The sequence below is a fragment of the Oncorhynchus clarkii genome, chromosome 29 (genome assembly GCF_045791955.1).
Source record: "Oncorhynchus clarkii lewisi isolate Uvic-CL-2024 chromosome 29, UVic_Ocla_1.0, whole genome shotgun sequence".
Classification (NCBI taxonomy): Eukaryota; Metazoa; Chordata; class Actinopteri; order Salmoniformes; family Salmonidae; genus Oncorhynchus; species Oncorhynchus clarkii.
In genome coordinates this window covers 3,812,164-3,825,033 of record NC_092175.1, presented here as the reverse complement: position 1 = coordinate 3,825,033, position 12,870 = coordinate 3,812,164, and the positions used below count along the sequence as shown (strand labels likewise).

Here is a 12,870-nt window from a genome sequence, read left to right as displayed (position 1 = left end):
TAAAACTGCTTCGCCAGGCCAAATATATAGACACCTTTCTTGAAACAATATCTTAACAGCCTTTATATATATTATAGATATGTTTGCGCAGTGGCAAACCTATAGGCCTTCAGTGTGTGCCAGGTTCGTGATTCTGAAAGGACAGCAACCGTAATGCCAGCGCACTCATGTAGGATAGTGTTCTTTTCATAAAACAATGCTAACCAATAGGTATGCAAACCATGTATTGAAAAAGTTTAGTCCGACGTGTTGTTTAGTGGGCTTTTTGTGACGCATGATTGTCCTGATGCACTGTTTGCATCAGGGGCTTAGACATGGATGGCCTGGGTGGACAGAAGCCCACCCACTGGGGAGCCAGGCCCTGACAGGCCCACCCAATCAGATTGATGTGGTTTCAGCATTGTTGTGGACTTAGACCATCAATTTATTTATATATAAAAAATGTGATTTTGAGTGAAAATCCAAAAATGTGCAAGGAAAATGCATTACAAAAAGACATTTTCCACACAGGGTGCCTTTCCTTTGTGAACTTTTTTGCCAAATTAGAGTATACCCACTTCTCCAGGCACCACGGCATAGGGCCAATGGAAAGACAGCAGTCACACACAGTATGAGGGGGTGGCATGTAGCCTAGTGGTTAGAATGTTGGACTATTAACCGAAAGGTTGCGAGATTGAATCCCCGAGCTGGCAAGGTACAAATCTGTCGTTCTGCCCCTGAACAAGGTAGTTAAGCCACTGTTCCTAGGCCGTCATTGAAAATAACAATTTGTCCTTAACTGACTTGCATCACTAAATGTTAAATAAGATGTTAAAGGATAAGCAGTCCATAAACTCAGACATAATAAGCCAGTAGGTACCAGTCACAAGAATATAAAAACAACCATTAAGCATTTCCTAATTGAAATGTACAACTATTACTTCCCATTGCAAAAAAACATTTAATGTTTGCATACAAAGTAACCAGTGACCTAAAGTGGAACTGACAGCGTTTTAACTACTTCGCAGATATGAAACAGACAATCATAAAATCTGTCAAAAATATCAAATTCCCAGTTTATGCTACAAAACCATCTTTATAAGAGGTTTTAAAAATAGGTTATATTTGACTCAACGTACCATACCATAATATAATTCACCAATACATTTATATTGCTATCAGATTGTGCATCACAGCTGGCCTGGTACATAGTTCTGTGTCTCCATTCAGGATGTACGGTTTCAGTTTCAAAGACTCAATAATCTGGACAAAAACATATGAATGTAACTAAGGCGAGGAATTTCAATACAATCAAATGAGCAAGGGCAATGACCACAAGTCAGTCATAACGTGGCTAATAGGCTAGCATGTATCTTTATGTATCAAGTTAAAAACACAGTAACATTAGCTAGATAGCTAGCTGCTAGGAGGATGTCATGTCATTGGAAGAGTAGGTGAGTGTCTGACGTTTGCTTTCCCAATCTACATTGCTATAGAATTTTCTCAAATGCCTTAGTATACAGAATTCCCAAACATTTTAAGAATTTATGAAAATGACCATATCTAAGTGGTCGCTTTTCAGGATACATTGTTTTTTTAAAGTGTCATATTGTTCCTGGGTGTGTATCTGAACAGATTTTAATCAAATGTAATGTTGCTAAAATGCTGTCAGTTCCACTTTAAACCACAACAATGTTTCACATACAAGTTATTTTCAAAGAGATGGCTAACAGCAAGCACTGCAATAAAACACAGTTCCACACACCAGATGATGATTTTTTGACAGAATTTCAATCATGGTCTTGAATTGGACTCGCATTCTTCTGGTCTCAGTCTTGGACCCCTTGTCCCCCTCCCGGTCTTGACTTAGTCTCAGTGGTCTCGAACACAACACTGCCTTTAAGGGTGACCATATGACTTTATTTTTAGTTTCTTCAGCTGAACTGTTGGAAAGATGTTGGAACCAGGGAGGTTCTATGGAAGCTTTAGTTCTAGCTCTACATCCTCAACCGTCTAACCTCTGTGATACCATCCCTCTTAGTCCACCTTCTTAGGCTTGCGATTCTTCCAGGTGACCACGCCAATGAAGGTACCTGAGGAGGAGAAGAACATGTCTGTTAAAGGAGAATAATATGTTCATTAAGGCCAGACTAAAATACAGTAGATGCCACACACAGAATCACCAATGTGTGTACTGCATATGGATCTGTAGTTAAAGTAGAAATGCCAGAATTTTAGAAACATTAAATCCCAACAAAAAAATGTTATTACATTTTCTGACAGGCGAGCACTTCGATTTGGTCATTTTCACATTTTCATAAAAAAAAAATGTATAGTAAGGAAATTGTGAAAATTCTACAGCAATATAGGAGTGGGAAAGTGACTGTAGGTTTGTACAATTAAGACACTGCAGCAAAAAACAACAACAAAAAAACATCTGTCCAGAACCGGCGTCTACGCAGACCGGTGCGCCACAGCCAATCAGACCTATAAGCAAATAGCGACACGGGCCTGCCATCATTCACTTTGACTGGACGTTTACAGGCAGTAGCAACAGCGCGACTTTATAACATTAGAAAGCATTCGCCAAAAGCAACAAAATACACCTGAATGGATTTCTGCAATTATGTTAATACCACAGGAGTCATTTACATTTGAGAACTTCACAATCCTATTGATCAAACAACCATGAAAAAAGGGTAGGCTCGCTTTCCCTCAATTGCCTATGCACATCAACAACTAATGCTAGCCAGGCGATAAAATCTCATGCAGGGATGCAAACTGGTGAGAGCCCAAAAAGGGCTGAAACATGCAAAAAAAAAAAAAACCCTGCTAGGGGGAAATGCAGGTGAACTAATTAAACAACAAAGAAGATGATCTACATGATCGGTCTCTGAGTAAGATAAAAACGGGTTATTGTGAACCTAAAGAAAGCAATCCAATGTTATTTGTTGCCTTTAATGCAACAAAAAAAAAAGTATTGACAAAAAAACAACACACCGATATTGCAGTTAGCCATGACAGTCTTTATAAGAGAACGCTTATGACCACACACATCTAAATATTGCACTTGGGGAAAAAAACATCTTAAAGTGGAAATAGAATGAAACAAACAGGCATTCTATTTTGGCTCTATAGACATCGATCAAGTGCACAAGGCAACGTGTGCAAAAATAACGTTCACCGAGTTAAAACCCACACACACACACCCACACACACACACACACACACACACGTTACTGTCAAGTTCAACACAACAAAAAACAATATCTTTGGGCTACACTGCAAATTATACACTTTCTGCCTATGGACATCCATCTACAATGTGCCAGCAAAAGTGAGAGGGGGAAAGTGTGTGGCGTTTCTTTCACCTCTATAGTGGCATCCAGCTTAAGCCAGGCCCTGAATCCACTTGTTTTAACAAGCAACGCTTCATTTCTCACCTAATTCTCTCATTCTGAAAATTAACCACATACTGTAGAGGGAAAACATTAGTTAACAGACAGTGGTTAGTTCATTAGCTAGTCAACGTTTCACACAGATTGCCAGGGTTCAGTAAGCAACTAACACATTATAACTTGAACAGCAAGGAGTCGTATAACAGTTCATATTAAATCACATTTTATTAGTAGCATGTGCCAAATACAATGTGGTGTAGATCTTAGTGAAATGCTTACTTACGAGCCCCTAACCAACAGTGCAGTTTAAAAAAAAATACAGATAAGAATAGGAGATAAAAGTAATTAAAGAGCAGCAGTAAAAAATATATATATACAGGGGGGTACCAGTACAGAGTCAATGTGTGGGGGCACCGGTTAGTTGAGGTAGTATGTACATATAGGTAGAGTTAATTAAAGTGACTATGCATAGATGACAACAGAGAGTGGCAGTGGTGTGGGAGGGGGGGGGGGGGTAATGCAAATAGTCTGGGTAGCAATTTGACTAGATGTTCAGGAGTCTTATGGCTTGGGGTAGAAGCTGTTTTAGAAGCCTCTTGGACCTAAACTTGGTGCTCCGGCACCTCTTGCCGTGTAGTAGCAGAGAGAACAGTCTATGACTAGCGTGGCCGGAGTCTTTGACAATTTTCAGGGCCTTCCTCTGACACCGCCTGGTATAGAGGTCCTGGATGGCAGGAAGCTTGGCCCCAGTGATGTACTGGGCCGTTCACACTACCCTCTGTAGTGCCTTGCAGTCGGAGGCCGAGCAGTTGCCATACCAGGCAGTGATGCAACCAGGCAGTGATGCTCTCGATGGTGTAGCTGTAGAGCCTTTTGAGGATCTGAGGACCCATGCCAAATTTTTTCAGTCACCTGAGGGGGAATAGGTTTTGTCATGCCTGCTTCACAACTGTCGTGGTGTGCTTGGACCATGTTAGTTTGTTGGTGATGTGGACACCAAGGAACTTGAAGCGCTCAACCTGCTCCTCTGCAGCCCCGTTGAAGAGAATGTGGGCGTGCTCTGTCCTCTTTTTCCTGTAGTCCACCATCATCTCCTTTGTCTTGATCACATTGAGGGAGAGGTTGTTGTCCTGGCACCACACGGCCAGGTCTCTGACCTCCTCCCTATAGGCTGTCTCGTTGTTGTCGGTGATCAGGCCTACCACTGTTGTGTCATCAGCAACTTTAATGATGGTGTTGGAGTAGTGCCTGGCCGTGCAGTCATGCGTGAACGGGGAGTACAGGAGGGGGCTGAGCACACACCCCTGAGGGGTCCCTGTGTTGAGGATCAGCGGCTGTGTTGTTACCTACCCTTACCACCTGGGGGCGGCCCGTCAGTAAGTCCAGGATCCAGTTGCAGAGGGAGGTGTTTAGTCCCAGGGTTCTGAGCTTATTGATGAGCATTGAGGGCACTATGGTGTTGAACGCTGAGCTGTAGTCAATGAATAGCATTCTCACATAGGTGTTCCTTTTGTCCAGGTTGGAAAAGGCAGTGTGGAGTGCAAGAGACTGCATCATCTGTGGATCTGTTGAGGCGGTAGGCAAATTGGAGAGGGTCTAGGGTTTCTGGGATAATGGTGTTGATGTGAGCCATGACCAGCCTTTCAAAGCATTTCATGGCTACAGATGTGAGTGCTACGGGGTCGGTAGTCATTTAGGCAGGTTACCTTAGTATTCTTGGGCACAGGCACTGTGGTGGTCTGCTTAAAACATGTTGGTATTACAGACTCAGACAGGGAGAGGTTGAAAATGTCAGTGAAGACACTTGCTAGTTGGTCAGTGCATGCTAGCAGTACACGTCCTGGTAATCCATCTGGCCCTGCGGCCTTGTGAATGTTGACCCGCCTAAAGGTCTTACTCACGTCGGCTGCGGAGAGCATGATCACACAGTCTTCCGGTACAGCTGGTGCTCTCATGCATGTTTCAGTGTTATTTCCCTCGAAGCGAGCATAAAGTAGTTTAGCTCATCCGGTAGGCTTGTGTCACTAGGCAGCTCTTGGCTTTGCTTCCCTTTGTAGTCTAATGGTTTGCAGGCCCTGCCACATCCTACGAGCGTCAGAGCCGGTGTAGTACGACTCGATCTTAATCTTGTATTGACGCTTTGCCTGTTTGATGGTTTGTTGGAGGGCATAGAGGGATTTCTTATAAGCGAATTGGTTAGGTTACTAATGTTAGCTCATCTGATGTTGTAACGTTAGCTAGCTGTCTGACTATTTGCAAGCTAATTGTCACAGCATAAACTTTTGATCAGATGAGTTGGCTAATTTTGCTCAACATTTCTCTGGCTAGTTAACAGAGAATTCAATCCAGACTTCTACAGATGCACAATCGAGAGCATCCTGGCGGGCTGTATCACCGCCTGGTACGGCAACTGCTCCGCCCACAACCGTAAGGCTCTCCAGAGGGTAGTGAGGTCTGCACAACGCATCACCGGGGGCAAACTACCTGCCCTCCAGGACACCTACACCACCCGATGTTACAGGAAGGCCATAAAGATCATCAAGGACATCAACCACCCGAGCCACTGCCTGTTCACCCCGCTATCATCCAGAAGGCGAGGTCAGTACAGGTGCATCAAAGCTGGGACCGAGAGACTGAAAAACAGCTTCTATCTCAAGGCCATCAGACTGTTAAACAGCCACCACTAACATTGAGTGGCTGCTGCCAACACACTGACACTGACTCAACTCCAGCCACTTTAATAATGAGAATTGATGGGAAATGATGTAAATATATATCACTAGCCACTTTAAACAATGCTACCTTATATAATGTTACTTACCCTACATTATTCATCTCATATGCATACGTATATACTGTACTCTATATCATCGACTGCATCCTTATGTAATACATGTATCACTAGCCACTTTAACTATGCCACTTTGTTTACATACTCATCTCATATGTATATACTGTACTCGATACCATCTACTGCACATATGTCAGAGTCAAGGCCCGCGGGCCACATCCGGCCCGCAAGAAGGTTTTTTACGGCCCCTGGGATGATCTTGATTTATTATTAGAACCGGCCCGCAGCAAGCCGGCAGCCCGCAGATCTTTTACACGCACCAATACTACATTTCCCACAATGCAAAGGTGACGCACCGAGCAGTAGGCTGCTTCATTTCAATATTTATTGGCACAGCAGTCGTCAGCATCACAGTAAAATTAACTTTCAGATACCCATCAAAAATGGCAAAACGGAAGGTGGATACTGAGAACCGGGGGTTTCAAACAAGGTGGGAGTCGGAGTATATGTTCACGAAGGTAGCTGGAAAACCTGTGTGTCTTCTGTGTGGAGAAAGTGTGGCGGTACTGAAAGAGTATAATCTGAGACGACATTATGAAACGAAACACGCGGACAAAAACAAGAATATGGACATGGAACAAAGGCTACAAAAGGCAGAGGAATTAAAACGAGGCCTCAAATCTCGACAGGCTCTGTTCAAAAAAGCCAAATCACAAGGCCAGGCTGCTGTCAAGGCCAGTTTTATTTTGGCAGAAGAGATCGCTAAATCAGCCCGGCCATTTACGGAGGGGGATTTCATCAAAAACTGCATGATTAAAGTTTGTGACGAAGTTTGCCCAGAAAAAAGGCAACTCTTTTTAAATGTGAGTCTGAGCAGAAACACCATTGCCGAGAGAGTAGACCAGTTGTCCATCAATCTAAAAGAGCAGCTTGTGAAAAAGGGAAAAGATTTTATTGCATATTCCTTGGCTGTGGATGAGAGCACCGACATTTCTGACATTGCCCAGTTGTCAATTTTCATCCGCGGAGTGGACTCCAACCTAAGCGTGACAGAGGAGTTTTTGGCTTTACGTCCTATGCATGGCACAACTACGGGGCATGATTTGTATGAAGAGGTGTCAAGATGTGTAAATGAGATGGAGCTGCCTTGGGAAAAACTTGTGGGTTTGACAACCGACGGAGCACCTGCGATGTGTGGACACAGGAGCGGACTGGTGGCGAAGATACGGGAAAAGATGCAAGAGGAAAACGCGACAGGTGAGCTGACAGCTTATCATTGTATCATACACCAGGAAGCGTTGTGCGGTAAAGCCTTGAAAATGGAGCATGTAATGAGCATCATCACACGCACAGTTAACTTTATCAGAGCCAAAGGTTTGAATCACCGCCAGTTCAAGGCATTTCTGACGGAGTTAGAAACGGAGCATGGTGATTTGCCTTATCACACAGAGGTGCGATGGCTAAGCCAGGGAAAGGTGCTTCAAAGATGTTTCGAGCTTCGTGAGGAGATTTGTCTGTTCTTGGACAGCAAAGGGAAAGACACAACACAACTCCGAGACGAAATGTTTCTGTGTGAAATGGCTTTTCTGTGTGACATTACGAGTCATCTGAATGCAATAAACTTGCAGCTGCAGGGTCGGGATCGTGTCATCTCTGATATGTACAGTACAGTGAAGGCATTTAAAACCAAACTGACTCTGTGGGAGACGCAGATGCGGAAAGAAAATTTGAGCCACTTTCCCAGCTGCCAGACCATGAAAGAGAAGCTCTCTACCAGTGCGTTCCCGAGCACACAGTTGGCTGATAAAATAGGTATGCTTGCCGCTGACTTTCGACGCCGATTTGCTGACTTTGAAGCACAAAAAAGCAGGTTGGAACTGCTCGGTAACCCATTTGCTGTTGACGTGGAAAGCTCACCACCAAACCTCCAAATGGAGTTGATTGACCTCCAATGCAATGATGCACTGAGGGCAAAATATGCGGCAGTGGGTGCTGCGGAGTTCGCCCGTTTCCTCCCCGGCACAATGCCCCAGCTGCGCATCCAGGCTGCTCAAACGTTGTCTATGTTTGGCAGCACATACCTGTGTGAACAACTGTTTTCTTTGATGAACCTGAACAAAACATCACACAGAAGTCGACTTACTGCTGAACACCTCCACTCAATTCTGAGGATTTCTTCAGCTCAGAGCCTTACCCCGAACATTGATGAACTTGTGGAAAAGATGGGACACCACCAAGTATCACCCTCAACCTCAAACAAGTGAACATTACTGTGCAATCACATATTTAGAGTTTTTACTCAGTTCAAGTTTAAAAGTTAAAATTTAATATTTGTTTTCACTGCATGTTACTTCTCCTTAAACAAAGTGTTGTTTTTGATTAATAGATTTTTGCACTTTATTTTTTTGTATTTCAATCCAATTATATTTTAAAAATATTTCAGTTGAGTGGATGATAGAAAATTGCTATTATTGTTTTTTCTTTGAAGTAAATTTAGCCCACTTTTGCTAAAATAGAAAATATAGTCTACTGATGGTGCCTTGAATACCGGTTTCTTTCATTTAATGTTCATGTTATGGGGATATTTATATAAAGGAAATTTGTCTTTTGTGTCTGTTGAAAATTAAAGATTACTGACAGAGCCATAAGAAAATATTGCTTTATTTATCTGATCATATTGTAATATATTTGTTAGGTTTTCAGTAGGTTCAATTAGGTTCACTAGACTATATGCGTCATTTAAAAAATTTTCAATGAACATTCGAACAGTCCGGCCCTCGTCTTGTAGCTGATTTTTTTATTTGGCCCTCCGTCCATTTGACTTTGACACCCCTGATCTACTGTATCTTGCCTATGCTGCTCTGTACCATCACTCATTCATATATCCTTATGTACATATTCTTTATCCCCTTACACTGTGTATAAGACAGTAGTTTTGGAATTGTTAGTTAGATTACTTGTTGGTTATTACTGCATTGTCGGAACTAGAAGCACAAGCATTTCGCTACACTCGCATTAACATCTGCTAACCATGTGTATGTGACAAATACAATGTGATTTGATTTAGCTAGCAAGATACTTAACAATGCTAATACTTGTTTCACCACACTATCTCCCTCACCTCAAACTTTCCAAATTCCAGTTGTTTTTCGGTTACAGCTCATGAAGTACGCTTTATCACCGTCTCATCACCTTCTCACCCCCGTCTCCGTGGTCAGGCTTCTCACCTAACGTTACCTCTTCATTAATCGTTCAGGAGACACGCTGCTGCAACTGCCTTTCTACTCTATGCTGTCTTTCCAGAGCATGCGCTGATGCTGTAACTAGCAAATTGGTTGTCTCTTCTCTCTTCAGTCGCTTGCTGCACTGCATTCTTGCATTCTGCTGTTATGTGAACGATTGGCTGAGCCTTGGATACAGCCAGTATTGCTCCAAACGCGCATTACTCATCCGTTTACAGCCAGTAGTGATCCAAACCACCTCCCCTCCCAAACTTTTCTCATTGGATCTACACGAATCACGAAGCTATGCTCTCACCTATTTTGGATTCAAAACTACGAATTTCGCCGAAAGGGGAAATGCATCCCCTGTGCATCCCTGCTAATGAGAAAACATTAGATAAACCCTCTTAAACTGTTTCAGCTAGTTGGCCTTCAAAATTGCACCGATAAACGATGGGGATAGTAGCCTGCTCGTACTTCTGCAATGCATGCTTGTCAGAACCCACATTTTGACAACTGAATGAGAACTTGCCTACCCACCGATTTGATCTATGCCAAATAAATTTGATTGACAACTAAGATATATGTTAACTGTGGACAAGTAATTCAAGTTCAGCATAGTTAGCTAGTTAGGAAAGTGATCTCTAGCTGTAGCCAACGAAAAACGGTATGATTGGGAAAAGTCACTCACCCACTCCTCCAATGACATGATATCCTCCCAGCAGCTATCTAACTTTAGGCTCTGTATTTTTAGCATGCTAAATAAATAGCTAGCTATATAAATAGAGTTTGGGGTGTCAAACTCAATCAGTGCATGGGCCAGATAAAAAAATAAAAATAAAAAAAACGAATGTGAACCAGACTTAGACATTTCTTTTTACAAAATAAACAAAAAACTTAACTGCGAACCAACCACTGTATTATTTTGAAAAAAATATGGCCCTTTATAAAATGTCCACTTACGTACATAGGATACTGTATATAGCATTTTAACAATAAAACAAAAGAGATAAATACTATTTGTTCTGCCTTTGCTGCTATGCTTGCATAATATGCTGCGACCCCAATCAAAAGGCATTTAATAACAAAAACAGAAGTTGTTGTAACATTTAAACTTAAAACATGTTTATTTTTGTTCCACTGCATGGATCTCCGGTGTGGTTAAATGCAGCATTGCTGTATGGTGCACTCAACACGTATTGTAGTTGAATAGCCAGCTTAAGCTACTGCTCTGATTTTGCTGTAATAGGCTTACATGTTCTTCCTTTGCATGGTGTTTTGTTGCAGGTTGTTTTTTAGTTATTCATTGTCAAGCTTTAAAAAACAAAACCATACAGCAACAATTTAGTAGCCTAGCTAGGACTGTGGCATGTGTCTGTACTCTATCCCTCCACTGTGCGCTGTAAATGGAACACAAATGCAGGGCAATTGAAGTTGAATTCACCTATGCAACCACATCAGGCAGTAATTTCATAAAGTAGATGACTGACTCATTTATACTCGTGCGTAATATTCAGACTGCGGGCCTTGTGTTTGACACGTGTGCTAGCCTCTTACCCACGTTATGACTTTGCCCTTGCTAGTTTGATTGCACTGACATTCCCAGCCTTAGTTACAGTCGTCCATTGTTCCCCAAAAATATTTCTGTAATTACAACTGAAACAGAGCATCCCGAATGGGTGGAGGCAGCAAACAATGTACCAGGCCAGCTGTGATTTACAACCTGATAGCAATATTTTTTAGACTACCAAGAAATGTATTGATTAATTATATTAATCATGTATTGAACTGGATCCATCCATTTTGCCAACAATGCGTCACTGTATGTCATGGAATCTTGACTCAAATATAACCTCTTTTTAAAACCTCTTATTGAGTTGGTTTCAAAGCATAAACTGGGAATTTGATATTTTTGACTGATATTATGTTTGTTTCATATTAGCATAGTAGTTAAAACACTGTCAGTACCACTTTAAGTTCTGGTGATTTGTAGACCACCAGATAGACATCACAGTAGCACCTAGCTCAGGGAGATCCTAGTGAACAAACAGAATGCCCTAGAATACATAGATCCTATGTCTATCCAGTTATTTCGGATCTACAGGCAGGGAACAGGGAAGGGACCAAAACACTGGATTAGAACCCATCCAATGTAGCATTCCAGAACTCACCTACACTGAGCAGCAGTATCAATGCTGCGATCCCAGGTAGAATGACAGAATACTCCCGTTGAAGAAAATACTGGTGGGCCACATGATCGCTGTCCACGAATGGCTGGAAAAGGTACATTATCAGTCAAGTTAGTCAGTGGACACAAAAACGATTTCAGGCAACAAGTTTAATTTGCAGATATAATCTATAGCCTGGTCCCAGAATGGATTGTGCTGTCTTGGAAAACCATTGGTATGCCATGGCAGGTGTTGGCAAAACAGCACAAACAGATCTTGGACCAGAATAGCAGATCTAGGCTATAAATTACCTACCAGAATGATTACCCATATTGTGTAGTATGTAAACAACAGGAGGCTGAAGCCAACAAGGCCCATGCCAACTGCTTGGTCTGCCCCTGTGGCCTACAAGAAAGTAAGACCAAATGTGTGAGGTTAAAAATAGCTAAAGCATCATATGAATAGCTATTATTACTAATAATAAGAACACTTAGTACGCATGGCTAGATAGCTATACGTATAAGGTGATTCATATAGCTAACCAGGTAAGCTAGCTAACACTACAAAGTTTAATTTGATAATCTGGCAAGGTGATAAATATACCATGCATGACACAAAAAAAGACAATAGTGTGATAGATTGCTGTAACTACCATACAGTACAGACAGGTTTGAGAGATTATCTAGGAAGCTAGCTAGCTAATTCAGTTTAACATACACCTTTTCTGGCTTTGACATGGTCTCTGGAGCTTCCCTAACGACATTTTACCAGCTAATCCGTATATAATTAAATATATTTGTGGATATAAATGAAAATGGCAGCATTATACAGGGTAAATCACAACTTTGTGTATTTCTCTCACCATTTCTGACTTGTTGTTTCCGCGTATGAATCACTTCCGTAAACTGAGAGGTGACCCGGATGTGGAAGAACATATATATTTTTTTCATTGTCACGTGGCCATTACAGTGAAATACCTTTCTTGCATGCTCTTTCCCAACAATGCAGTAATCAATGTCAGTAGTACTATAACGAAAAAGTTAAGTAGAACAAAAACACATAATGAATAGAAATAAGATGACCACGAGAAAGCAAGTAAGCTATATACAGGGTCACGCTATATACATGGTTTTCTTGGGAGTTGTAGTTGTATTAAAAAGGTTTCCCACTCTTTGGTTGTATGCCAGCATCTATAAAGGTTTTCTGTACAAGTCAGGCAGACTAGAGCATCTTGCCAAATGGTGATTCAAATTGAAAATAATTATGTTATCATCATTTACTACTAGGCCTGCTACATACATAACTGTTCTTTC

The 12,870-nt window shown here is 41.8% G+C and overlaps 1 protein-coding gene across 1 annotated transcript; it reads right to left on the bottom strand.

Annotated features, from left to right (window-relative positions):
- Positions 1–920: 920 nt before the first annotated feature.
- LOC139388575 (dolichol phosphate-mannose biosynthesis regulatory protein-like) lies at positions 921–12,464 on the bottom strand. The gene is made up of 4 exons (XM_071135319.1): positions 12,420–12,464; positions 11,873–11,962; positions 11,561–11,663; positions 921–2,072 (listed from the first exon to the last, which is right to left on the bottom strand). The coding sequence occupies exons 1-4, from the start codon at positions 12,420–12,422 to the stop codon at positions 2,017–2,019; spliced, it is 252 nt and encodes an 83-aa protein (XP_070991420.1). The 5' UTR covers positions 12,423–12,464; the 3' UTR covers positions 921–2,016.
- Positions 12,465–12,870: the final 406 nt, after the last annotated feature.